Below are 24,340 nucleotides of genomic sequence, written 5' to 3'. Positions count from 1 at the left end.
TTGCCCCCGAGTAGGGCCGGTGGGGAGTGTCTGCTCAGCCTGGGGACGGGATGGGAGCATATCTCCTTCTCTACCAAACGCTGCTGCGGCTGCTGCCACATCCCCTCCATCTCCCCCCTCCACCTCAGGGGAGCAGGGCCTGTCCCCGGCTGCGGAGGGGGGCCAGTGCCGGCCCAGAGGAGGATGCGTGGGGGGGCGGCTCACCTGCGCCGTGGCTGCGCTGTGCGCCACGCGCGGGGCGGAGGGCGGGCTGCCCCCCGGCGGGCAGAGGGGCCGTGCCCGCCGGCAGCGGGGCAGCAGCAGGCCGGACCCCACGGGGTGCGGTGCGGTGCCCGGGGAAGCGGCTCGCGGGCCGGGGCCGGGGCCGCGGCCGCTCCGCCCGCTGGGTGTGCGCACGGAAGGGGTGTGCCCTCCGGCCCAGGGCGGAGCGGGAGATGCTCTCCGGGGCCGGCAGCCCCTGGCTCAGCCTCCCGGAGCCCAGCGCGGGGCTCCGCCGGGCGCGAGGCCGGGCTCTCCCCTGCCCCGGCCCGTCCTTACCTCTCCGCTGCCCGCCTCGGACCCGCAGGCCGCCCGGAACCGCCGCAGGTTGATGCCGATGGCGGCCGAGACCTGCAGCGCCGCATCGAAGCCGGGTCCGACGCCGGCCGCGGGGCCCCCGGGGCCGCCGGAGCCCGGCACTGCCCCGCCTCCCCCGCTTCCCGCCGCCCCGCCGGAGCCCGGGCCCCCCAGCTCCGCATCGCCCGCCCCGGCCTGAGGCGGCGGCTCCGGGGCCCGTAGGTTCCGCACGGCCGGGACGCGGAGGCGGGACCCCCCCAGCCCCCGGCGGCCCCAGCCGCCGCTGCCGGGCCGGGCAGGGAAGCGCCACCGACCGCTGTGCGCCATCTTTACTGTGAGGCGACGAGCCAGAGAGCGGGGCCGGGCTGAGCCCTGGGGCCTGGATACCCCGCGCGCGCCGGTAGGGGCGCTGCATGCAGCCGCGGCAATACAGGGTGCGGGGCTCCGCCGTGGCGTGGCCCGGGCAGCTGGATAATTCATACGCCGCCCATCGACACCCAGCATAAGGCGAGCCGGCAGCCAGGGCACGGGCGACCCCAGAGCGCGGCGCCGGGGCCTGGATGCGGCGGAACGCTGCCATAGCGGCGCCGTCCAACTCCCAGCCCCGCGCGGGCCCGGCAGCGGGGCCCGGGGCCCTGCCTGCTGCATAACCCGGCGGCGGGGCCGTGCAGCACCGGGGCCAACCCTGGGGCGGAGGGGCCCGGGACTCGGCCTGGCCCCGGCACGCACGGAGCGCGGCGAGAGGGCCCCCCCTTCCCGGCCCCCCGGCCGGAGCCCCCCCGCCCGAGACGCCCCCCCGCCCTGCCAGGCTGGACCCCCGTCTACTGCTAGCCCCCCGGCCAGAGACCCCCCACCGCCCTGCCAGGCTGGACCCCCGTCTACTGCTAGCCCCCCCGCCCGAGACCCCCCCCCGCCCTGCCAGGCTGGACCCCCGTCTACTGCTAGCCCCCCGGCCAGAGACCCCCCACCGCCCTGCCAGGCTGGACCCCCGTCTACTGCTAGCCCCCCCGCCCGAGACCCCCACCACCACTCTGCTAGGCTGGACCCCCCTCAACCGCCAGCCCCCCGGCCAGAGACCCCCCGCCCGAGACCCCCCACCGCCCTGCCAGGCTGGACCCCCCTCAACCGCCAGCCCCCCGGCCAGAGACCCCCCGCCCGAGACCCCCCCCCGCCCTGCCAGGCTGGACCCCCGTCTACTGCTAGGCCCCCGGCCAGAGACCCCCACCACCGCCCTGCCAGGCTGGACCCCCGTCTACTGCTAGCCCCCCCGCCCGAGACCCCCACCACCACTCTGCTAGGCTGGACCCCCCTCAACCGCCAGCCCCCCGGCCAGAGACCCCCCGCCCGAGACCCCCCACCGCCCTGCCAGGCTGGACCCCCGTCTACTGCTAGCCCCCCCGCCCGAGACCCCCCCCGCCCTGCCAGGCTGGACCCCCGTCTACTGCTAGCCCCCCGGCCCAGAGCCCCCCACCACCACTCTGCTAGGCTGGACCCCCCTCAACCGCCAGCCCCCCGGCCAGAGACCCCCCGCCCGAGACCCCCCACCGCCCTGCCAGGCTGGACCCCCCTCAACCGCCAGCCCCCCGGCCAGAGACCCCCCGCCCGAGACCCCCCACCGCCCTGCCAGGCTGGACCCCCGTCTACTGCTAGCCCCCCCGCCCGAGACCCCCCACCGCCCTGCCAGGCTGGACCCCCGTCTACTGCTAGCCCCCCGGCCAGAGACCCCCCACCGCCCTGCCAGGCTGGACCCCCGTCTACTGCTAGCCCCCCCGCCCGAGACCCCCACCACCGCCCTGCCAGGCTGGACCCCCCTCAACCGCCAGCCCCCCGGCCAGAGACCCCCCGCCCGAGACCCCCCACCGCCCTGCCAGGCTGGACCCCCGTCTACTGCTAGCCCCCCGGCCAGAGACCCCCCGCCCGAGACCCCCCACCGCCCTGCCAGGCTGGACCCCCGTCTACTGCTAGCCCCCCCGCCCGAGACCCCCACCACCGCCCTGCCAGGCTGGACCCCCCTCAACCGCCAGCCCCCTGGCCAGAGACCCCCCGCCCGAGACCCCCCACCGCCCTGCCAGGCTGGACCCCCGTCTACTGCTAGCCCCCCCGCCCGAGACCCCCACCACCGCCCTGCCAGGCTGGACCCCCCTCAACCGCCAGCCCCCCGGCCAGAGACCCCCCGCCCGAGACCCCCCACCGTCCTGCCAGGCTGGACCCCCGTCTACTGCTAGCCCCCCGGCCCAGAGCCCCCCACCACCACTCTGCTAGGCTGGACCCCCCTCAACCGCCAGCCCCCCGGCCAGAGACCCCCCGCCCGAGACCCCCCGCCGCCCTGCCAGGCTGGACCCCCATCTACTGCTAGCCCCCCCGCCCAGAGCCCCCCACCACCACCACTCTGCTAGGCTGGACCCCCCTCTACTGCCAGCCCCCTGCCCAAGACCCCCCACCACCCTGGCAGGCTGGACCCCCCTCTACCGCCACCCCCCCACCACCCTGCCAGTCTGGACCCCCCGGCTAGAGGCCCCCTACCCTGCCAGCCCCCAGGGCAAAACACCCTCCCCCCCGGGCAGAGCTCCCTCTGTCTGGCCAGGCTGGACCCCCCCCCTTTACCGCCAGCCCTCCCAGCCAGGGCGCCCCTGCAAGCCCAGACTCCCCTGTACTGCCAGCCCTCCCAGCCAGGACCCCCCTCACCCTCTACCTGTCCTGCCAGCCCCCCTTGCCAGAGCCCCCTGCCAGTCCACCAGTTCTGCCAGCCTGGCTGCCCCCACCCAGCCAGCTCCCTTAGCCAGAGTCCCCCGCCTGAAGCCCCCCCCTTACCCTGCTAAGCTGGACCCCTCCTCTACTGCCAGCCCCCCAGGCAGAGGCCCCCCCTGAAAGCCCAGTCCCCCCTGTACTGACAGCCCCCTCCAGCCAGGACCCCCCATACACTGACAGCCCCCCAGCCAGAGCCCCCTGCCAGCCCAGAACCCCCCTGTACTGACAGCCCCCACAGCCAGCCCCCTCCCCATACACTGACATCCCCCACAGCCAAGACCCTCAGGCACTGCCAGCTCTCCCAGTCAGGACTGCTCCTCCAGATAGCACCCCCCCTTCACTGTCAGCCCCCCAAATACACTGACAACCCTCCCTTCAGTGACAGGCCTCCTCCTCTTACATAGGACCCCCAATACACTGACACTTCCCCCCATAAAAGGACAGCTCCCCAATACACTGTCAGCTCCTGTACAGTCAGGAACCCCAAATAAACTACCAGCTCCTCAGCCAGGATCCACACACACCTAGCCATAGCTGGATCACATATCCCATACACACCCAGCACTTCTCTGTCCCGTCCCATCCCTGCCAAGCACCAGCAGGCCCCCACCCCAAGCCCCGTAACTGGAATGGCCCCCCCAGTCTCCCCTCCCTGACTGCTCTATTTGGCGTAGGGAGCAACTGCCTGGTGACAGTCACAATTCCATTCCCTTCTACACAAAGACACAGAGAAAGTTAACTCAATACAATTCTTTTAGTGCATCCACTTCAGAAAAAAGGAATACAGGCATCCTACTGATGAGATCCCCAGGCAGCAAAGGCTTCCCAAATGGACAGAGAGAGATGCACACAATCTGATGGGGATGGAGCTCACAAGAGTCATCATCTTGGGAGACTTCAAAGTCCACATGGACCACAACTCTGATACAACAATCCTAAGCCTCCTTACCCAGACCTTTTCCCTTCAAGTTCTCACAGGGAATCTCTCCAGACCAACCCACGCAGCCAGCCACACCCTGGATTGGAGCATCCAGCTGGCTGTCAATATCAGACTCATTCTGGGCAGAACTTTCCTCCTACAGGTGGCTTCCTTCCTACTGGAAGCCAAGAAGAAACCACCACCATGGAGCAAGCCTGAAAACTTGCAGCAACTGACAAATTCTAAAACCTACTTACAGAAAATTCTACCCAACCAAGATGAACAAGAATTAATGAAACACCACAACCCTGCCCTGACTACTGCAATGTGTCTGTCTCCCACACAGATCACATGTGTGAGACACAGAGAACTTCCATAGGAGCTGGACCCAGACCATGCAACTCAATCCCCCAAGAACCCACATGGGCCTCACCATGTCCAGAGCTAAATACAGAATGAACACACGTGCCTTTTTTTTTTTCCTAATGAAAATTGAGATTCTGGAGCATGTCAGCTTCCAAAACAAATGTACTGGTTCAGTGAACCTCTGGGACACTTAGATTCCTCCCCTGTTCTTCACTGGCTGAAAGCTTCTCTCTCATACTTCTCAAATGCCCCTTATTTTAGAGAACATCACTAATTTTAGTCCCCAAGTTGCCTGTACTTCACATACATTTAGCATCCCCTTCAGACATAAAGAATCCTGAAACTGAGGCTACAGAAAATGTCACACTAAAGGAAGGCATCTTGCAGTATGTTCTATTTCACGAATGAATAATCTTTCTCTCTCTTATTTTGAGTTTTTGTCATGCACTGCATTCCACAGATGGACATCAGCAGGTGGGGAAGTAACCTCCTTTTCTGTGCCCTCCACAGCTGCTTATGTCTGTGCTGCTTCTATCCCAGTATCTTGTCTTTTAACAGTGGCCAGTGCCAGATGCTTCGGGGTAATGAACAGAACAGGGCAATTATTGAGCGATCTGTCATCCTGCCCAGCTTCTGGCAGTCAGAGGTTAGGGACACCCAAAGCATGGGGTTGCGTCCCTGACCATCCTGAAACTGATGGGAAGCTTCCCACCAAATCTGTTTTTGCCCCTGTTCACAGCATTCACTCCAAGAGTTCCTTTTCCACCCAGTAATACCCCATCTATTTTGCTCTGCCTGTGTAGCCCCCTCCGCCATGTTCTGATTTACCCATTGGAAATCCCTAAGTCAGATTTTTAACCTCCTGTCCCCCACATCTGTTTGCCCCATGTGGACCCCTGGCCTGTTCAGCTCCCTGGTGCCCACCAATCCATTTCCCCCAGTCTGTTTTGTCCCCTTATGCTTCCATGGTATATTTTAATGCCCCCTGCCCCTTTCAGTCCTCTTCTCTCCGACTTCAGGTGCCGCAGCAGCTGCCCTCCTCTTAGCTCAGGCTCAACTGCCAGCAGAATCCATTCTCTTCACTCCCTCCACCCTGCCCCAGTGAGCTGTCTGAGGCCAAGCCAAGCCCACATCCCAGTATCCCTCCTCTTGCTGAAATGCCAGCTCCCAGAGCAAAGGGAAGCAGGGCAGGGGTAGTTGCAAAAACTGTGAACTGCTCCAGTCTTTACAAACTCAATATGGCCATGAAGGGAACATTCCCAGTCTTTGGAGGGAAGATCCCTGAGCAGGTTACAAGACAACTTTGGTGCTACTTGGAATCTGTTGTGTCGTCGTCCCCCCTCCCCCCCACCGACGCCCCTTCAACCGAGGGGAGCAGGGCCTGCCTGCACAGCCAGGTCTCTGGAGAGCAGCAATTGATGACTGCATCCCCAGCCGCGCTGCACCACTCCCTGCCCATCTGCTGCTGCCCACGCACCTGTTTTTCCTCCTGGTGTGCTTTCCTTTCTCTTTACAACCCTCCTAGCGCAGAGGTCCCAGAGCCCCACCTCCTAAGCCCTCACTGGACGCTGCATTTTCAGCTCGAAGGGAAAGCAGCCATAAGAACCACGCATGACATTGCCGCTGGCCCCCACAGGTGGGCAGAGGGTGAGCCTGAGGGTCAGCTCTGGCTCCCAGGGTAGGGGAGTTCAGCCATAATATTTATTACCAATGTGGGGTTTTCACTCTGGACAGGCTTGCAGTTGAAACATAAATCAATTGCCCATGTCTCCTGCTCCTTACCATGTGGCTGCACTGAGAGGAAGTATGATCTGGTGGCTAAGGCACTAGAATGGAACTCAGGATATTGGGGGGGAAAGAGGGGTTCAATTCTGAGCTCTGCCACTGACTCCCTGGGTGACCTTGGGCAAATTCATTAATATGTGTCTCTGTTCCCCATCTGTAAAATAAGGATACTTCTATCAAACACCTCCATTAAAACATTGAGAATGCAAAGTCAAGCTGTGGATCTAAAGGTCCAAACCCTGTTGATGACTCAAGTTGTGGGTCAATATTGTTCCACATGAGAGAATTTATTATTTTTGAGTTTGTTTTTTAAAATTGGTAAGTTACATCCAAAACTCCAAGTTAAAAGAATGCTAAGGTTGTAAAGTCAAGCACTTAGAAGTTAGGAAAAGCCAAGGTACAACCTTAATTCAGCCCCTTTATGTGTATGCCTCATGATACAGTCTTAACCATGAGACCGCCCTTTCTCTTCTTGCAATCCCCTGCTTCATTCACTACATACCTTCCAACTTCTGCAACACATGAGGCAGCGGTCCTAGTATAGACAACAGTCTCCTTCACTACATAACCCTGATTCATCCTCCAAAGCAGAACCAACCTGTGCATTGAACGAGGCAGGAATCCTATGGAAAAATAGAACGTGATCATACAATTAAAAACTGTTAAGAAATTCTAACAAGTGGAAATATATTGACCTCCAACTCAGGTGATCAGCAGGGTTCACACCTTTATATCCACAGCACAGACCTCCACTACGTTAGCCAATGCAGTAAGGATAGCATGTGTACAGTTATCCATGTGGACCGGCCACTAAAGGGTGATGAGACACACTTTGCCAGTAGGTTTCATAGCTATCTACTAACAGAAAATAAAAGTAGAGATTCAGGATGCTTGACTTCAATTCCCGGTTTTGGAGGGAGTGTTCTCTGTTGGATATAGACCTTTCTGACCCTGTGCACCCATTAACTATCTAATTCACTTGGCACCAATTGTGCTGTTTGTTTACTTTTTATACTTAATTCAACTTGAACAGTTAAAATAGCCTAGACTCTGATCAGTTTCTCTTTCTGTTCTCTTGCACTAGCACAGAACTCTCTGGTTGCAAATTCTGCAGAGGAAGTCTGGCTAAAGTAGCAAGAACTTTATTCTTGGAAGAAAAACAAACAACAAAAAACAGTAAGTAACCAATCAAAAGTACTTTGACCTGACTGAAGAACAGTCATTCTAAGATTTCACTCCCAAAAATCACAGTCTACCTGCTGCCAACTCGCAGTTTATCTGTCATGGAAGAATTGGTTTGATATCCAATTCAGATGTCCTATCGGGACATGTTTCCTCAAAAATACAGTACAACACCTGATGTAACATATTCTCAGTAACGAGCTCCCTCTCTGAGCCTTGGCTTCTGATCTGAGAAGCACACTTTGTTTTAGGAATGCTGCAGGAGATGGTTTTAATTAATTAAAACAGCAATTTGTTGGGATTTAAACTATTAGAGATACCATTAATATTAATTTTAAAAAGAAAACCTAAAGTCTGAACATAATGTACTGTGTTTCCCTAAAGCATCATTGTCAAATCAAGGAGAAGGTGGATGAGAAGGGAGAAAAGTCATTAACCAAACACTAATATCTGCAGTGGTAGCAAAGAGAACACAGAATAGCTGGCCCAGCCCATTTTGAGTTTGTAGGCATGTCATCCATTTATTTCACACTTGTCATGCTGCAGGAGTCCTGCTTTGGGAGCATTATTAGGATGGTTTTTCATTAAAACTTTTTTATACAGACTTTTTTTTTTTTAAGTCCATTAAAATAGATTGCACCCTGAATGGGGTGGAATGCTGCCAGGTCCTCTCAGCCACTTCGCTAGTCAAGTCTAATCTCCTGTCCTAAAATGAAGTGAGTTTGGCAGCCTCTGCAACATGGCATTTATGTGCTATTTACGTCACAAACCCTGTTTGTGTCAAACTTGTCTGAGCCTGAGTAACTTCTCATCCATGGACAGAGCAGTAAATGTAGGTGGGGATTAACAGCATAGATAGGTCAACTACAGTGGAAGCCTGAGTTAATTATAACAAGAGGTTTGGTGATTTACCTTCAGGAAGTAGCTCTTTTACCCCACGGCTAGTGCACTTGTTTTGGAAGTCAAGATCACAATTGTAATCCCAAACAGGACTTCTTTCTCTAATTAATTAGTGGTGCTGCAGCCCATCATTAAGTAGTCTGACAATTTCCCTTCACAGATAGGTACTGTGTGACAAGGGAGATACATAATTGCTAGAGATATCTTCCTGTTCTAGGGTACCTATACTGCCACTCAAAGGAGAAAGAGGGTCAATTCCTTCCCACAATATAATAATAGTATCAAACATTCATCAAGGATCTTTCATACCAATTAACCTCAAAGCACTTTGCAAACTCATTCTACACAACCATATACAGGATTCACCTGGTTCTCAAGTGACATAGTCTTACCTGGTAGGATGTTTAACAGCACATGGCAATGCTACAGAACAGTGTAGGATAGGAAGCAAAATAATAATAAAAAAAATCCTTGCATCCAAATGAAGTTGCACGTTTCCCCATCAAGTCTGAATTCAGTAGAACAAGTTTTCCAAACCCCCATTCTTGGATTACCTGGAGGAATTGGAATAGAATGGGAGGATCTGCAGCCTTATGCTTGGATGTTGACTCATCCCATTAACAAAGAAGTTAGAGTGCTGAGTAAAGCTGCTGGTACAGCATGGTTAACTACATTAGGCCACTGGAAATGCAGGAGTGAATCTCTGGTCAGATAGAACTGGAGCAAAGACAAGAAGACCCTTCAGGAAAGCCTATGAACAGCCAAGCTTGGGGTGAGATTTGTATTCTGTTGCTGTTGAACCAATGAAGCCAAACCCCAGGAACTTACACTTGACCCTATGCAGCCTGCACAGGCTTTATTGTGGAGGGGGAAGAACAGTACTTACTGAGACCTACACTAAACAGAGCATCATACTTCAATGCTGTCTTAAATTAGATGCCTCCCTTTGTGAAAAGGGCCATCTCCTCAGCAGGCAGAGGGAAAAATAGAACAGGCACTTATTAGCAAGGGAAGAGGGAGGTGCAGTCAACAACTGCCAGCTACAAAATGGTTACTTTGGTCAACATCTGCTTGGCGTTGCCAGATTTAAAGGGCCAACTCCGAGCCGGACATGCTGGGAGAAAAGTTCATATAAAAGAGCAAGTGTGTGTGTGGAAGAGAGTTAGTAGATTCTAGATAGCCTCTAAAGAAAGTACTGTATGTGCAGGTCACAGCTATACTATGGTCTTCTGAAGAAAGTTTGGAGCTTAGTAGATGTATAATTTGGTGTCACTGCCTCTTGTTCATAATGAGGTTAGTCTCTCTGTGTAGTAATTGGAAGCGGAATGGGGGAACAGATCATAGATCTATTACCAATTGCTTGCTAAACTCAGAGCAGAGGATACTGAGGGCTAGTATTAGGTTAGATGCAAATGTCTGGCTTTAAAAATACACTAACTTTAATGTCTCTCATTAAAGACTGGGGGTGAGGCCCTGACTTACTTTCCTGCTTGTCACAAACTTGGGAAAGTCATTCAATCTCTCTTTGCCTCTGTTTCCCCAGCTATAAAATGGAGGTGACTGACCTACCTTGCAAGGGGGTTGGGAGGCTCAATTACTTAGCATTCATGAAAGGCAGAGAGTACCCACTTGATTTCTGTGACACGCTGTGTTCTCGGGGGTCAGTTGCCAAAGGGGGAGTTTGCCTAGAAAATGGTGGACATTGACACTTGTGATGGCCCTTCTCTCCATTTGCTTATGCCAGGCTGCATTTGAGGCTTGTGGCTGGATCTACTGTTCATTTTGTGCAGAGAATTTATTTAAAAAAAGGCACAATTACTTTCAAACAAAATCCAGGTTGAAAGCGATTGAGAAGAGCACGTCTTTCTTTGTGTGAGTTTGACTAGTTACCTTTTATGTTCTTATGGAGGCAAATCTACCTGCCTTGCCTCCTGCAAGGGCCCTATTTGTTAGGGGATACCGAAGCCAAGCTGCTGAGGGACATCATGACCTACCAAAGGCTGACAAAACAGTAAGTGTTCTAAGCACGACTTCTCCAAGAGACAAACCCACTGGCACTGTAAGGGGCAGGTAGGAAGTATGCCCTCTAGTGGTAGCTCTCAGCTTCATGCTTGTACAACTGAATTCATTTTAGAGACTAACAAATTTATTTGGGCATAAGCTTTCGTGGGCTAGAACCCATTTCATCAGACAAAGTGGGTTCTAGCCCACGAAAGCTTATGCCCAAATAAATTTGTTAGTCTCTAAGGTGCCACGAGGACTCCTCGTTGTTTTTGCTGATACAGACTAACATGGCTGCTGCTCTGAAACCTGAATTCATTTTGAGAACTAAACATAAACAGGGACCAGATATTCTCTCTCATGTATATTTCAATTGCCCAGGCAGTTTGTGCCAACAAGATTTTCCTTTCCGGCAGCTGCATCCCCAAGGGCCTCTGCTTCATATATAAACATCTGGGGATTTATTTTGTATAGAAAATGCTTCACAATGAAGTTGTATCAAATACAAATAAATTGAAATAGGAAGCCAACTGAGCATGGCATAGTGCATGGGGAGATGATCCCTTTAAAGCCCTTGAATAGAACCAGTGAGGAAAAGGCTGGAAGGGTCCCTGTTAAAAGGAGGAAGAATAGCAGCATCCTGCATATAGAAAATGACATTAGCAAAGGTATTCAGCTAGGAAGCTCTAGAGAAAAATATAGCATTAATAATAGAGACATTTCTCATAGTACCCTCACGCTGAGAGTGTGTTGCAAAAGTAAGCTACAAACAGAGACCATTTCCTCCCACCACTGAAATGCAACCACCTCTGGGGTGGAATCAATCAGCTGTTTAGCAGTGCCCAACAACTCTCTACACCAGCTCTAGTGCAAGAAGTAGAGTCTTGTATTCACTTAAACTTGGAGGGAGGCAGTGTGTAATTCTATGAATTAAAATTTAGCCAGGATAACAACCCTCTGCTTGCAAAAGAAATACTGGGATCTTTAGTAACCACAAACTGCCAAGATCTCAGCTTAATTCTCATCTATAAGACAGCACTTCCAGTAGCACAGCATGCCAACACCAAGCTGAAGCATAAACTTCAACACTGTCAAGAAAGAGCCCCCCTTCTGAGTCACTTATCCCACTTCTCACAGCACAGCTTGTATGTATCCCACCCAAATAGCAATGGAGCCTAATGCTTCTTAACTTGTGTTGGGCCCTGTCACATTTCACAAATTGGTATAGGCATGCTGTGGAAGAAAAGATTAATGCCTTCTCTTTCCAGATGAAATGCCTCATAGTTGAAATTAGAGAGACAAAATGGGTGAGGTAATATCTTTTATTGGAACAACTTCTGTTGGAGAGAGAGGCAGGCTTTCCAGCCACACAGAGCTCTTCTTTAAGTCTAGTGTCATTGTTAACTATTATCAGTGTGCACTTAACACTGGTTTCAGCTGCAGCTCTCATGCTGACTCAATGCCCTCTTTCTGTCCCTGATTCTGTTAAACAGCCTGGATAAAGGACTTTGCCCTAAAATGTGGGCAGGCATTTGTACTTCACTCCCCCTTTAAAGTCATTTCAGAAAAGTGGGAATAGCTATAAACCTCTGCTGCCATGTGCACTGCAGAGCTAGGGCTGCTGTTTCCTTGTGGGAGGCAGGGAAGGGGATGACATCAGGCAGCAGCAGAAATGCAGGGTCTGTTGGGAAACGAGTAAGGATTTTAATATGCAGGGAACAGTTCAAAGCTGTGCTCAGGTGTTTTAATTAACCATGAATGCTATGGCAGAGGAGGCAGTAGAAGCCAGCAGCATCTCATTCATTGGTTTGGTTAAAAGTCAGAAGCTAACGTTTCTCAAAGATCCATCTAAGGTAGCCTAGGAAAAATCTGAGCAGAAAATGATGCGACACTACACTAACCACAGCTTATCTGCAGGCTCCAGCCATCCAGCACAGACCCTGCCCTCTAGCCCAAGGTTATACAGCAACAAACTTCTCCACTCCTAGAAGCAGGGACGAGGATACCAGAGGTGGCTCAGGATTTTCCATCCATGCTTAGTCTGTCTCCCATTCTGCAGATGGTGCACAGCAGTCTCCTTGCTTGCTGGGAGGGTGGGTTATTGCTCTTATCAGCCATGAAAGCCACTCTGAGTCAGCTACTGAGAGACATTGGGGGTGACGTAATTCCACACACTGTCATTCTCCAGACAGCTGGGAACTGAGTCCCTAAGCCTCTCTGCAGCCCAAACTCCTCCCATAGGAGTCTACTGCTAGACTTGCCCATCACTGGTCCCAGTTGTGAATGATTGGTTCAACAGCTTTTGGGGTGTCTTACAGAAGCCGCCTAGCCTTCAGAGAGGAGAAATGCTCCTGGGTCCTAGTGCAGATGGAGTTCCCTACTGGCACTTCTTGTCTATTCCCTCCAGTGCAACCATACAGAAGGCTATTCTCAGAGTCCTGGCTAGGACTGCCTGTGAGGATGGCAGTAACACTCTTAAATCTACACAGCTGTTAAAAAGGCTCTCAATAGCTTATATAAAATAATCACTTAATCTTTCTCTGGCTCACTTTCCTTTTCCCCTCTGTAACATGGGGATACTGCTACTTCCTCTCTTACCCATTTAGATTGTGAACTTTGGTCAGGGACTGTCTCTTACTCAGTGTTTGTACAGCACACAGCACAATGGGCTTTAATCAGGTGGGGTAATATAAATTAATATCTGTCACTGAGATACACAGCACACCCAATAGTTTGGGCCAGGAAGCAAAAAATTACTTCAAATAAGGAAAATTAGGCAGAAGAGACAGATTCTATGCTGCAACCTTCAGGAGGCACAAACCAGGAGCTGGGCCAAAGGTGACTAAGTCACCTTTATGCCACCCATAACCTGATCTTGAGAGGCCAACTTGTTCCCCAGTGTAATTTAGAGTATCTTACCCCCAACTGCCAGCTGCTCTAAGCCACTGAAAAGATTAATGGTCAAGCACTCCATCCACACAGCAGGAATGGCACAAAGCCACATGCAGCAACTTGTCTACATCCCTAGAGCAGCATGAAGGGCACTTAATAGGGGACTGAATCGGTCCCAGAATTTTCAGCAGAACCCCGGGGTTAAAAAAACAAGCACATCTTTTTAGTGTGTGATGCCTAGCATAGAGGCCCAGTCTCCATTTGGGCCTCTAGTTGCTACAGCAATACTATTAATACATTTTTAATGGCCACAGCTAATTAGGGTCACAGTTGTATCTGTCATCAGAAAGTGGCAGCAGACTCTGCTTGTGCCCCAACCCAGTAATCCATCAGAAGGAAGAGCACCACCAGGATGCAGCTGGCGTTAGTTCTCCACAAAAGCTTATGCTCAAATAAATAAAGCTATTACCAGCAGGAGAGTGGGGTGGGGGGAGAGAAAACCTTCTGTAGTGGTAAACACCTATTTTTTCATGGTTTGTATGTATTACATCTTCTGTATTTTCCACCGTGTGCATCCGATGAAGTGAGCTGTAGCTCACGAAAGCTTATGCTCAAATAAATTGGTTAGTCTCTAAGGTGCCACAAGTCCTCCTTTGCTTAGTTCTTCAAAGATTACTCCAAGATTGCCCAAGGAAGCGGTGACAAAAGCACTCCATTGTTTTACCTACTCTTGTTTTGAAAGCAGTGCCCAAGGTCAGCCAGACACCAGTAAAGATTCGTTAACTGTGGCTTATGAGCAAGACATTTTTGCTCCATAAGAAAACGTCAGCATCTCTCCTGCTTAGTACTTGGTAGGGTTGCCTGTTCCATAATCAGAGCTGTATATGGTGAGCCTGCTATTTGTATTATGCTTTCCAAGTGTGAAAGGCACACTTCTGAAGTCCTGGCATGTGATGAATAAAGCTTTCAATGGCTCATGTTACAGAGAATAACAGAATGCTCTCTCTTGCTGGTGTCTCAGCTTATTCCATCAAGCCTGAACTGCACCAGATGGTGAGGTATCCTACCTTTTGGCTCAGGAATTCTTCATGTTAATATGAATGCATTTAATGTGAGGCTTACTCAGTAGTTACAGACATAAAGGTGCCTGGGCCCCATGCGCCCATCTCTAGAGAACAGGGGCAGGAATAGTGTAAGAGCAGCCTTGGTAAGGAGTCTGGTATTGGTATCCCCTCTGAAGCAAGTTAGTTACCGGAAATGCAAAATATCAAATCAAAAGTGGAATGTGTGGTGGGTAAGTAGTGGCTACTACATCTTTGTGAAGGGGATCTGCTGAGATTGTCATTCACTGACTGGCAAATGTTAGACCACCTACTAGATACAAACTGGCTATTAGTATAAGAATAGCGTGGAGTACTTTGCTGTCAGTGTGGCAGAGCCGTCTCCATCCTCCTCCCCCTTCACCAGTAGCGAACCAGTGGCAAAAAAGTTGCTTCCTAGAACGGTCAAGACCCAGACCACTTCTGGTCATTTAAGATACCAAGGGACTTAAGACAAGGCTTGTTACCAGTGGTGTCCTGGCCTAATTCCAACACTTCCTGTTTCAAATGGATGTTGTCCCTTTCATCCAAAATGTTGATACAATAGAACAGCAGCAACTACACCCCATAACTGGCTACAGTTCAGGGGCAGGTGAAGTTAGGTATCGATTCAGAAAGCACAGTGAGGATGTTACACAATAAAGTGATAAGTGCAAGACTTCCCACTGAAAAAAGTTTTTTGACAAAGGCCTATGCTATTGCTCCAAAGACAAGAGTAATCTATGTATTAGCCTAGTATGCCAAGAGATTTCTAATGTCACACAGAGTAGCCGAGCCCAGAGTACCGGAAGCTCACCAAGCAGCTGAAAGCAAGACTCAGAAGATCACAGGGCAAGCCAAGAGAGGATTGTAGCAGATCATAATTCCCTATCAAAATAGCTAGCATAGATGTTTGACTCCAACTCACTAGCTTTTACTAGCTATGAAACAGCTAGCTTCCAGTACGTGTAATACCAAGTTTCACGGCAAGTATAGTGTTGTTGGATGCAGAGAAGAGAGCCCCTACTTTGTTTTCTTTAGCGATGAAGTAGTGGAAATTACATGCCCATTTCAGCAGAAGTTTGTTGGAAATTCAGTGCTTGTTCCCTCTGTCCTTGCTAATGAACTTTTGTGCTCATGGAGTTATTAGCAGTGTAAGTCAATATCTTCTATTTATGCACAGGTCAGGTGCTAAGCTCTAGAGCCAGCAAACTTAAGATGAATCATGTTTTTCTACCAATACTGTAACCTCACAGCCTAGAGATCCTGCTAAGGAACAGAAGCTATGCTTTGTTCTGTATCTTTACTTTGGAGGAGGCTGGATTTTGTCCAGTGAAGCCATGTATTAAATGAAGTTCTGATGGAGAGAAACACTTGTCACCATTAAGAAAAGGAGTACTAGTGGCCACTAGTACTAGGAGTACTAGAGCTGTAGCTCACGAAAGCTTATGTTCAGATAAATCGGTTAGTCTCTAAGGTGCCACCAGTCCTCCTTTTCTTTTTGTGAATACAGACTAACACGGCTGCTACTCTGAAACTTGTCACCATTCTATCTGACTAGCAGTCATGCCTGGTTGCAGAAGGCTTAACAGGTGATTTTAAGTTGAGCCACTACTAGTCTTGCTAAAAGAAGGAAAAGCAGCTGATTTGTTTTTTTAATAGAAACTCTATTTTCTATGGCAATATAAATAGTAAAGAATAAGTCCCATCAAACAGATAGTGCCGTTATCAAGCATTCTGCCTGATTTTAAAACAAGTAGGGAAAGGTACAGTTTGTAGAATTAACCATATGGGTTAGATCACACAGTGAGGAAGTTTTTGTACTTGTATCTCAGAAAGCCTCTCAGATGAACAGAGCAAGACTATTGATTATTGGATGACTTGTACCTATCGGGTTGTGAGGTAAGATTTCAGAGGCCTATTCGGATTACCATCTTTTTCCAGCTCTTTACGTATACCTGACATATTTTAACTTAGCCTGGTAGAATTAAAGAAAATGCTTTATACCGTTTGATAAATCTGGGGTGCCAAGTTGCTGTCTCATGGTTTAAAGCACTGGCTTCTACTGTTTCTGTAACATCTGCTGCTAAAACTGTCAGCATCAAAATAAAAAATGCAGCTTGTGTGATACAGATCTGAGGATCACAATCCCCAGCTATAAACACTTTAGCAGACCAAACAAAAGGGTTTCATAGCCAGTAGACATTCCCAAGCACTAGTCCTAAATGACCAGAAAAAAAAAGTTTCAATCCAAGTTAACCTGGTATGGTAAAAGATGCACATTTTCAAGTGTTATGAAAGCAGCACAGGGGTATAACTATTTCCTTGTGTGTGGTAATGCTTGAAGAGGGATGGCCTCCACGCAGCTAGATACTAACTGATCCTTTCTGCACAGCTGGCAATGCTAACAGGATGGGGACAAGCTCACACTGTAAACACCACTAACAGAGACCACCACAACTCCACATCATTTCCTGGTTTTATTTTGTCAAATACTGTTACAGACTTAGGAGACAAAAAAGTGAAACATAAGACTACTAAAGATTAGTCTTCAAACATTGTATCCAATCAGGCTGCCTCTGCCTATGATCTCACCGATGTAAAACCACATCAGCACCTCTGTGGCCACCAAACCGTTCCTCAGAGCTTCCTGAAAGAAAGAAAGCCACAATTTAGAATGTTTGCTATTGCAGTAACGTCTCCCTTTGCTTTGTTAACCATACACAAAGTTTGGTTGTGATGGCAAGAAAGCCACCCATGTTAATGAGGTAGCATCTTTAGCTAAAGCAAAGAATGCTATTAACAATTTACTCTCCCCCACCCAAGCAATCATAGTACATACTAAAGTGTGCTCAAGTCTTACAGCTTAGCTGTCAGAGCCCTTCAAAGAGAATACTGTAAAGCATAAATACTGAAAAGACCATCCAAGTTTTAGTGCCAAGCAATACACTAGACCTATGAAATAGCTGTTCAGTACTGGTGGGCAGATCTGGTACCTATTGACATTTGAGTCACGTGAATGGATGTCGAAGAAAAGCCGGCTGCCAAAAAAACATCTATGCTCTACTAGAAGTGGTAGGATTAAGAAATGAAAAACTGTTACATTAAAAATGCTATTCAACACTTAACCTACAAATTCTCCAAGTGTTTCACTCCTTAATGACAACAGCTCTATTGGTTTTTAAGCTAGGATGCCAGTGGTTCAATAAGTTCCTGGAAAATATTATCCTGTACACAAAATACCTGCAGCTCTTAAACTGTATCTGCCAGACTCCAGAGAAACATGCAGCAGACATGCGATGCTTCAGGATCATAAGATCAGACCTCTGCTTTTTAGCTAATTCTGAAGCAGAGACGACCCATTTTTATTTAAAAAGTTATTTTGAAGACTGACACTATATAAATGAACAAGGTTTTCAAAATGCTGGAGGTAACTTCAGGAAGAGAGATTTAAATGTGAAGCGTTAAAGGGGCATCCATCAGAAGACCTGGACTCAGCAATTAAAGAACCAGATCAGCAGGTAATAAGTTCAGAGAACTAGTCTTCATTTTGCACTCCCATTCCTAAGGGAAAGAAGTCTATTACTGAATGACTTTACAGATCAAGAAGGGGGTATTCTAGTTGGAAAAGGGGCCTAGAAATTACTGGTTTGTTGGACCTTGCTTTATTATTTATATTGTAGAAGCGCCTGGAGGCTAACCCCATTATGCAATACAAGAACAAGGGGACATTCAATGAAACTGAAAAGCAGCAAGTTAAAAAACTAATTGAGACAGAGCTATTTACATGGGTGACATGAATATTCAAATTTGTAACAGATATTTGCAAGAGTTGGGAAGGGAATAAGGCGCTATCTAAAAACTAAGAGTTAGAAGGCAACTTTCCATGGGACAGGTTATCACATAGCTACCCAACTCTAGGTTTTTGCACCTTCCTCTTAAGTATCTAGTACTTGTCGCCATCAGTGACAGGATCCTGGACTAGGAGAACTACTGGTCTGATCCAGCCTGTCAATGCCCACATTCCTATTAAGGACAGAATATTTTAGGGGGGAAAAAAATGGATCTATGAGCCAAACCCAAAAGAGAGTTACAGCCCTTAGCACAGGGATTCTCAAACTGGGGGTCGGGACCCCTTAGGGGGTCACGAGGTTATTACATGGGGGGGTCGCACGCTGTCAGCTTCCACCCCAAATCCTGCTTTGCCTCCAGCATTTATAACGGTGTTAGATATATAAACAAGTGTTTTTAATTTATAAGGGGGGGTCCACACTCAGAGGCTTACTATGTGAAAGGGGTCACCAGTACAATAGTTTGAGAACCACTGCCTTAGCAGGAACAGAACATAGCCCCACCCCTCCTCTTTGCACTGTAGAAGGTAGCAGTGTTTTAAAACTAGCCTTAAGCTTTTGGTTGTTATTGCAAAGGTCAAGCAGCAATTCCAAACTAGTCAATTATCCAATATCCCTTCATACCACACTACATGCTGGGCTGGCTATGTTGATATTTCTATTAGAAGTGTGACAGTGCATTCAGAAGTCCCTTTGACAATAAGGCAGCTGCCCACACCAAATGGAAAGATCAACAGCTGGCCATACTAAAATGTGTATAAAAACTCACTAGGGAAAAAGCCACCATGAGGCAGAAGTGATGTTTGTCCAGTCAAACTTCTTTTTTGTCACAGAATGAGCTCACTGAGAGCACAGGTTCAGCCTGGCTTTATCAACAACTTGTCTACCAAATTAACTGTTCTGTCCAAATAGCAAGCACAAGTCACTTTCTGGGCTGCTTTTTATGCTGCTAGATGTAGCCCAGCTAAAAATGTGTTAACCAGCATGGCTGGAGAAACCCCAGGGGAAACATGCTTCTGTTATTCACATCCGTTCTTATTTAGCCTTCAGTTACCTTGACTGTGAGCTGTGCGAGGTGACCAGACTGAAAGCTTTTGACCATAGCTTTCATGCTGTCAATGGCCTTGGGGATCTCAGCGGGGGTTGGAGGAACCAGCTCAACCCTGGCATAGTGCCAAAATGTGGCCAAACGAGGCCTGGAGTAAGTCACAGCAGCTGGAAGAGAAAAATACCAGGATGAATCCACTGGAGGCTAAAAGAAACAGATGTGTGGGCTGGACACAAATATTTATTCATGCATCACATTCATTTCCTGCTTTCACCAAACATGCACCCAGTCTCAAGAGTCAGAGCTGCTCCTTGGTAATGAGCATTTATTTAATTTTTAAAAATACAGCTCTAACCAACCATCCTGTGCTCTGGCTGCCTATTCCATTAATTAATTAATTAAAAGTCACAATATGAACATGAAGGACTGCCCATAAATATATCCACCACTGCCCAAACCCTCAAACTTAGAAAGGTGAAATAAGTGGATTTAGCAGCAGGCTCAGAAGGTTAACAGATCTGGACTCTGGCCAACCAGGTGTGGGATGATGATTTCAAATATCAAAGACTCCTCACAGAATACCCTGCCAGAAGCTCACTCATTTATACTGAGGAAGCTCCAGCTCAAGCACCTCTTCTGATCTCAACTGTGGCAGCACCTCACAAGGAGAGAGGCAGTCTCACAAGTAACCAGGTCCCAAACCTTTAAGGGTTTTTAGGTGAAAATGAACACCTGGCATTCCACTCCAAAGCTTACTGAAGCCAGGGGAGATTATTGGTCTAATGTGCTCTCAACATCCAAATCCACTTAAGCAGGCTGTATACAACATTAAAGGTACAGAACATGTGTATCACTAGGAACTCAGCCATTCAAGGAAGCCTGTATGAAAAAGTTTATCATGTGATGAACCCAGGTCAGTACCTAGTTCTACCAGCTGGTTGTGAATTGTCAGTCAATTAGCTACAAATTTAAGTTGCCAGATAATGATTAGAAAAAGAAGATAAATATCATCACTGTTCTTTGCCAGCAGAGTGTGTTATGGACTTTAACTAATAAAAATCTTCTAAGGGAACATTTTAGTTGCTCCTATTCTTAAGATGTCATGCCTCAACATTGGAAGCATGAATAATTAGATGTTAGAATTAAACTAGTCAAACCATTTTAATAAGAACGGCCATATCAGGTCACACCAATGGGCCATCTGGCCCCGTATCCTGTCTCCCGACAGTAACTAATGCCAAGTGCTTCAGAAGGAAAGAACTGAATAGGCAATCATCAAGTGATCCCTGTTGTCTACTCCCAGCTTCTGGCACTCAGAGGCCAGGGACACCCAGAGCATGAGGTTGCATCCCTGACCATCTTGGCTAACAGCCATTGATGGGCTTGTTGAAACAGGTTTTATTAAGCTTTTCCTAGTTAGGCAGCACAACTACCTCTCCCCAAAAGTTGCAGAAGTGGTAATATGAAAACAATGTTATTGTTTCAATCAATCAGAACTCCTGCAGCATTCTACACCTAAGACAATATCCCTGCATAGGCTGAGAGCATTTAAACACAAAAGAGTTTAACTACTGACAATTATGCTCTATATGGTGCAAAAGAATTAAAACATTAGGTAAACTTCAATCTATGTGGCCTGCAAACTACATCTCTCATACATGTCTCAGTACACACCCTCTCTCTCTACTATTAGAGTAATTAACACTGTGGTGGAAATTCTCCAGTCTCCATAATCACAGCTGAATGAAGTCTTTGCTCATGAAGGTAGATTCCATCTTTTGTTTTAGAATAAATGACCTTCAATTCAGCATATGTTTGATAAAATCAATATTTTTAAATTTACAAAAGCATTCTGAGTGCAATTGGATGCTTGTACATTAGTAATTCAAAGGGGGAAACCCACCCTCCAAATTAAACCCAGCATAAAGTGAAATTTTCAGAAAAAGAGACAGACACTCTGCACTGCACCCAAAAGACCAAAAATTCAGTCTGTTAGACCAACTGAGAAAGTGAATTCCAAAGTCAAGGGCCTTTGCTCCACTGAAAGCCCTTACACCAAATCCCATGCTTTCTTCAACTGCCAGGATAGTTGTTTTGCAGCACAATTTAGAGTATAGCCAAGGTCTTCAAACCTCAAAAGATGTTCAACCTAGAGTCTAGCCTATATAGTCTATGCCCTTTACCCTTCAACAGTTGAGGCATTTTCAGTTGTGGATATTGTGAAGTAGTTTGATACTACGCCAACAGAACCACTTATTTTAAACTCACAGAAGTAAAAGAAGTTTTGTTAATGACAACCTCATATTTAATACCCTTAATATTTCTTGGCCCTCAATAGGTCATGCCTTGTCTATTTTTGATTCTTCTTCAAGACACTTCATTTTGCTCTTAGAGATACTCTCCCCAGCTGGACAGGCAGATTGCAGTATTTTTAAATGAAAACCTATTACAGAGTAGACCATATATTTCATATGGAAAAGAATCCCAGATAATATAGGCAAAGCTGCATTGTAATTACAAAGCTCTCACTGGCTGAGATAGCTACAAGTGGAAAGACCCAAAAGTACAAGATAAAGTTGGTATCAAGACTAGCACAGAACAAAAAACAAGAGGAGGAACAGGCAGAATTCTTAAGAGCTGATACAGCTTGTTAGCAAAAACAAAGTTTATATATTTGCTATTAGCAACTCACTATCCTGATTCCCTATTTCATAGCTATCTGTCACATCCATTACGCTCACAGTCCACCACATCCTGCACCACACAGCATTTCCCTTATCACTACATCCTAACATCAAATATCGGAACCAAAGTTAGTGCACCCTGTACATCTCAATCTTTGTCTTTAAAGATACAGGTGTAGGAGCAGGGGAACAGCAGTTCTAATTTTGTTTTATACTGCTGCTCATCACCACAGTATTTGTGCACCTTACATGTAAAGCTGGTAATAGCAAAATCCATAGTAGACTTAATGGAATCACTGCCATGTCCCCCCCTTTTTTGGGGGAGGGGATTCTGATTGATTTTTAATTTTTTTTTGTTGTTAATTTACTGTTTTGGTTAAAATTGGTTTATTTCAGGTGGTTTGGGATTGGTTGGTTTCTTTTGGGTAGAAGGAGGATGTTGTGAGGATCCATCTTATGGTGGAAAGGCCTGATTTCAGAAAGTATTAAGCACTCACTCCTCTCAGACTTCAGTGAGATTTACAGGTGCTCAGTATATCTGGAAATATGGCTATTAAGCATCTGATCAATTGCCTCTAACCCCTTTCCCCATTACAACTGGAATGCCTTGACAGACATGGGCCTTACATTTAAAAGGCTCATAATAAGCTCGTTTTCTCTCCACCATTTTTGTTTACTTGCCCATGTGATAAAGTATTGAACTGGAAAAGGATACATGGACTCTACTGCATGACCTTTGAAAGTCACTTCATATCTGTACCTCAGTTTTATATCACTAAAATAGGAAAAATACCTTACTTTATAAAGCCCTCTGAGAAGTATTAATCTGAAGAGGAGTTATACTTAAAAAAAATTCTCTTTATCATAGATATAAACTGAAATTGGTCTATGGTTATTCTTCCCCACCCCTTAGCATTTAGTAACTACTTATTGCAAACTCAGATTTTGTCATCAATAAAATCCTGCAAAATCTTGTAATAGCCAAGTTTCTCGGTTGTTTAGTTTTCCCTTTTCACTGACACTGAACAACAGTATGACGTAGCCTTTCGCTGTAGCTCACGAAAGCTTGCGCTCAAATACATTGGTTAGTCTCTAAGGTGCCACAAGTCCTCCTGTTCTTTTAGCTACTTAGTGTTCACTTTAAGCTTTTCTTTTTTCTTAAGCTAAAAATATGCGGCTACAAGGTACAGAGAGAGAGTCACTTGGACAATGACAAAAACCCATTTCTTGCAACCGAAGAAAGTACAAGGAAGTAGAGGCCTCGACCCTCTGACACGGGTGGACCGATCCAGGGACAAAGGCCGTCCAGCCAAGCCTCCCACGGAGCCAACACCTGGCGATGCGCTCACAACTTAGACCGGGGTCGTGAATTATTTTGCCAAGTCCCAAATTTCTTGGCCAAGGTCCAGACCCCAGATAAACCGACCACAAAAGAAGATCATAATACGCACACGAGGTTTCAGAGACCGCCTGGCGGCCTGGCCCGGGCTCCCGCCCGCCGAGCTAGGCCGCTCCCCGCGCCCCGCGCCGAGGCCACACCGGGTCCCCCCGCGCTGGGCGCGGCGGCCGCGTTCACACCGGACTAACCGGAGCAGCGAGCGCTCCCCGCGCGGAAGGGGCAGGGCAGGGCTGGCCAGGCCGCTGCCGCCCGGCCCCGGCCCCGGCCCGCTCTCACCGCTCGCTAGCTGCGGGCCCTTGGTGACGACGCGCTGGATCAGCCTCTGGGCGGCCTGGGCCATGGCGGAACCGGCGGCAGCGGCCGAAGAAGGAGCCGGAGCCTGAATGTCACCTACAGCAGGACCCCCCCAAGGCCCCCTGCGTCAGGGCTGCCCGGGCAGCGCCTAACGTCGCCGCCACTCGCTACGCCCCCAGACGGCCCGTACGCACTCCCAGCCCTGCGGGGAGGGGCGGCGGGGGGGGGGGGGCAATCGTCATTTTCTTCCCCGTTCAGAGTCAACATTTTGATCAGGCGCCCGCCAAGGCCACCTATCGGCCATGAACGGCTGCTCACGCGCAACGTAAAGCTGGTCTCTTCGAGGGAGCCAAAGCGGCGCAGGCGCAGAAGCCTCCTGCAGAAGCTCCTGTGTCCCTGCCCACGTGCTGGCCCTAGCAGCCCTCTCGCTGCAGCCAGCAGGGTTTGGGCTGCCGGCCAGGCCAGCGAGCTAACGCCTGCGGCACGCGGTGCCCTTGGGGCAGCCCCCCCAGGCCGTGTTGCCAGCAGCGAGAAACCCCATGGAGAGGTTCGCACAGTTTGCAAGAAGCAAGTCATGCTGGTTACAGTTTTGGGATTAGCCTCCAAAACGCCAGGTTTCAGAGTAACAGCTGTGTTA

The 24,340-nt window shown here is 49.0% G+C and overlaps 2 protein-coding genes and 1 long non-coding RNA gene across 9 annotated transcripts in view; 1 reads left to right on the top strand and 2 right to left on the bottom strand.

The window, feature by feature from the left end:
• Positions 1-913, bottom strand: part of KMT2A (lysine methyltransferase 2A) — an 83,682-nt gene extending 82,769 nt beyond the window's left edge. For all 6 annotated transcript variants that reach the window (XM_073320939.1, XM_073320942.1, XM_073320940.1 and 3 more), the window contains exon 1: positions 538-913. In XM_073320939.1, coding sequence (XP_073177040.1) covers positions 538-882 — 345 coding nt within the window. In that variant the 5' untranslated portion in view covers positions 883-913. The remainder of the gene's footprint in view (positions 1-537) is intronic.
• On the top strand, positions 545-23,629 carry LOC140901696 (uncharacterized). Of its 2 annotated transcripts, none has more exons than XR_012155932.1 (3): positions 545-989; positions 7,458-7,549; positions 23,174-23,629. It is a non-coding gene; the product is annotated as an uncharacterized lncRNA (long non-coding RNA). The 2 variants fall into 2 exon arrangements; XR_012155933.1 differs by lacking the exon at positions 545-989 and adding an exon at positions 5,820-6,235 and having other exon boundaries at positions 7,463-7,549.
• ATP5MG (ATP synthase membrane subunit g) lies at positions 16,889-23,862 on the bottom strand. The gene is made up of 3 exons (XM_073320963.1): positions 23,686-23,862; positions 19,333-19,493; positions 16,889-17,077 (listed from the first exon to the last, which is right to left on the bottom strand). The coding sequence occupies exons 1-3, from the start codon at positions 23,747-23,749 to the stop codon at positions 16,979-16,981; spliced, it is 324 nt and encodes a 107-aa protein (XP_073177064.1). The 5' UTR covers positions 23,750-23,862; the 3' UTR covers positions 16,889-16,978.
• Positions 23,863-24,340: the final 478 nt, after the last annotated feature.

Source organism: Lepidochelys kempii, chromosome 22 (assembly GCF_965140265.1).
Source record: "Lepidochelys kempii isolate rLepKem1 chromosome 22, rLepKem1.hap2, whole genome shotgun sequence".
Classification (NCBI taxonomy): domain Eukaryota; kingdom Metazoa; phylum Chordata; order Testudines; family Cheloniidae; genus Lepidochelys; species Lepidochelys kempii.
This window is presented reverse-complemented; position numbering and strand designations above follow the sequence as displayed.

Excerpts from the sequence above, each read along its gene's own strand:
- ATP5MG (XM_073320963.1), bottom strand. The coding sequence starts at position 23,749 with ATGGCCCAGGCCGCCCAGAGGCTGATCCAGCGCGTCGTCACCAAGGGC. Across the intron at positions 19,494-23,685 it reads GGGCCCGCAGCTAGCGAGCG|CTGCTGTGACTTACTCCAGG; the intron begins GTGAGAGCGGGC and ends TTTCTCTTCCAG. Across the intron at positions 17,078-19,332 it reads TCGCACAGCTCACAGTCAAG|GAAGCTCTGAGGAACGGTTT; the intron begins GTAACTGAAGGC and ends TCTTTCTTTCAG.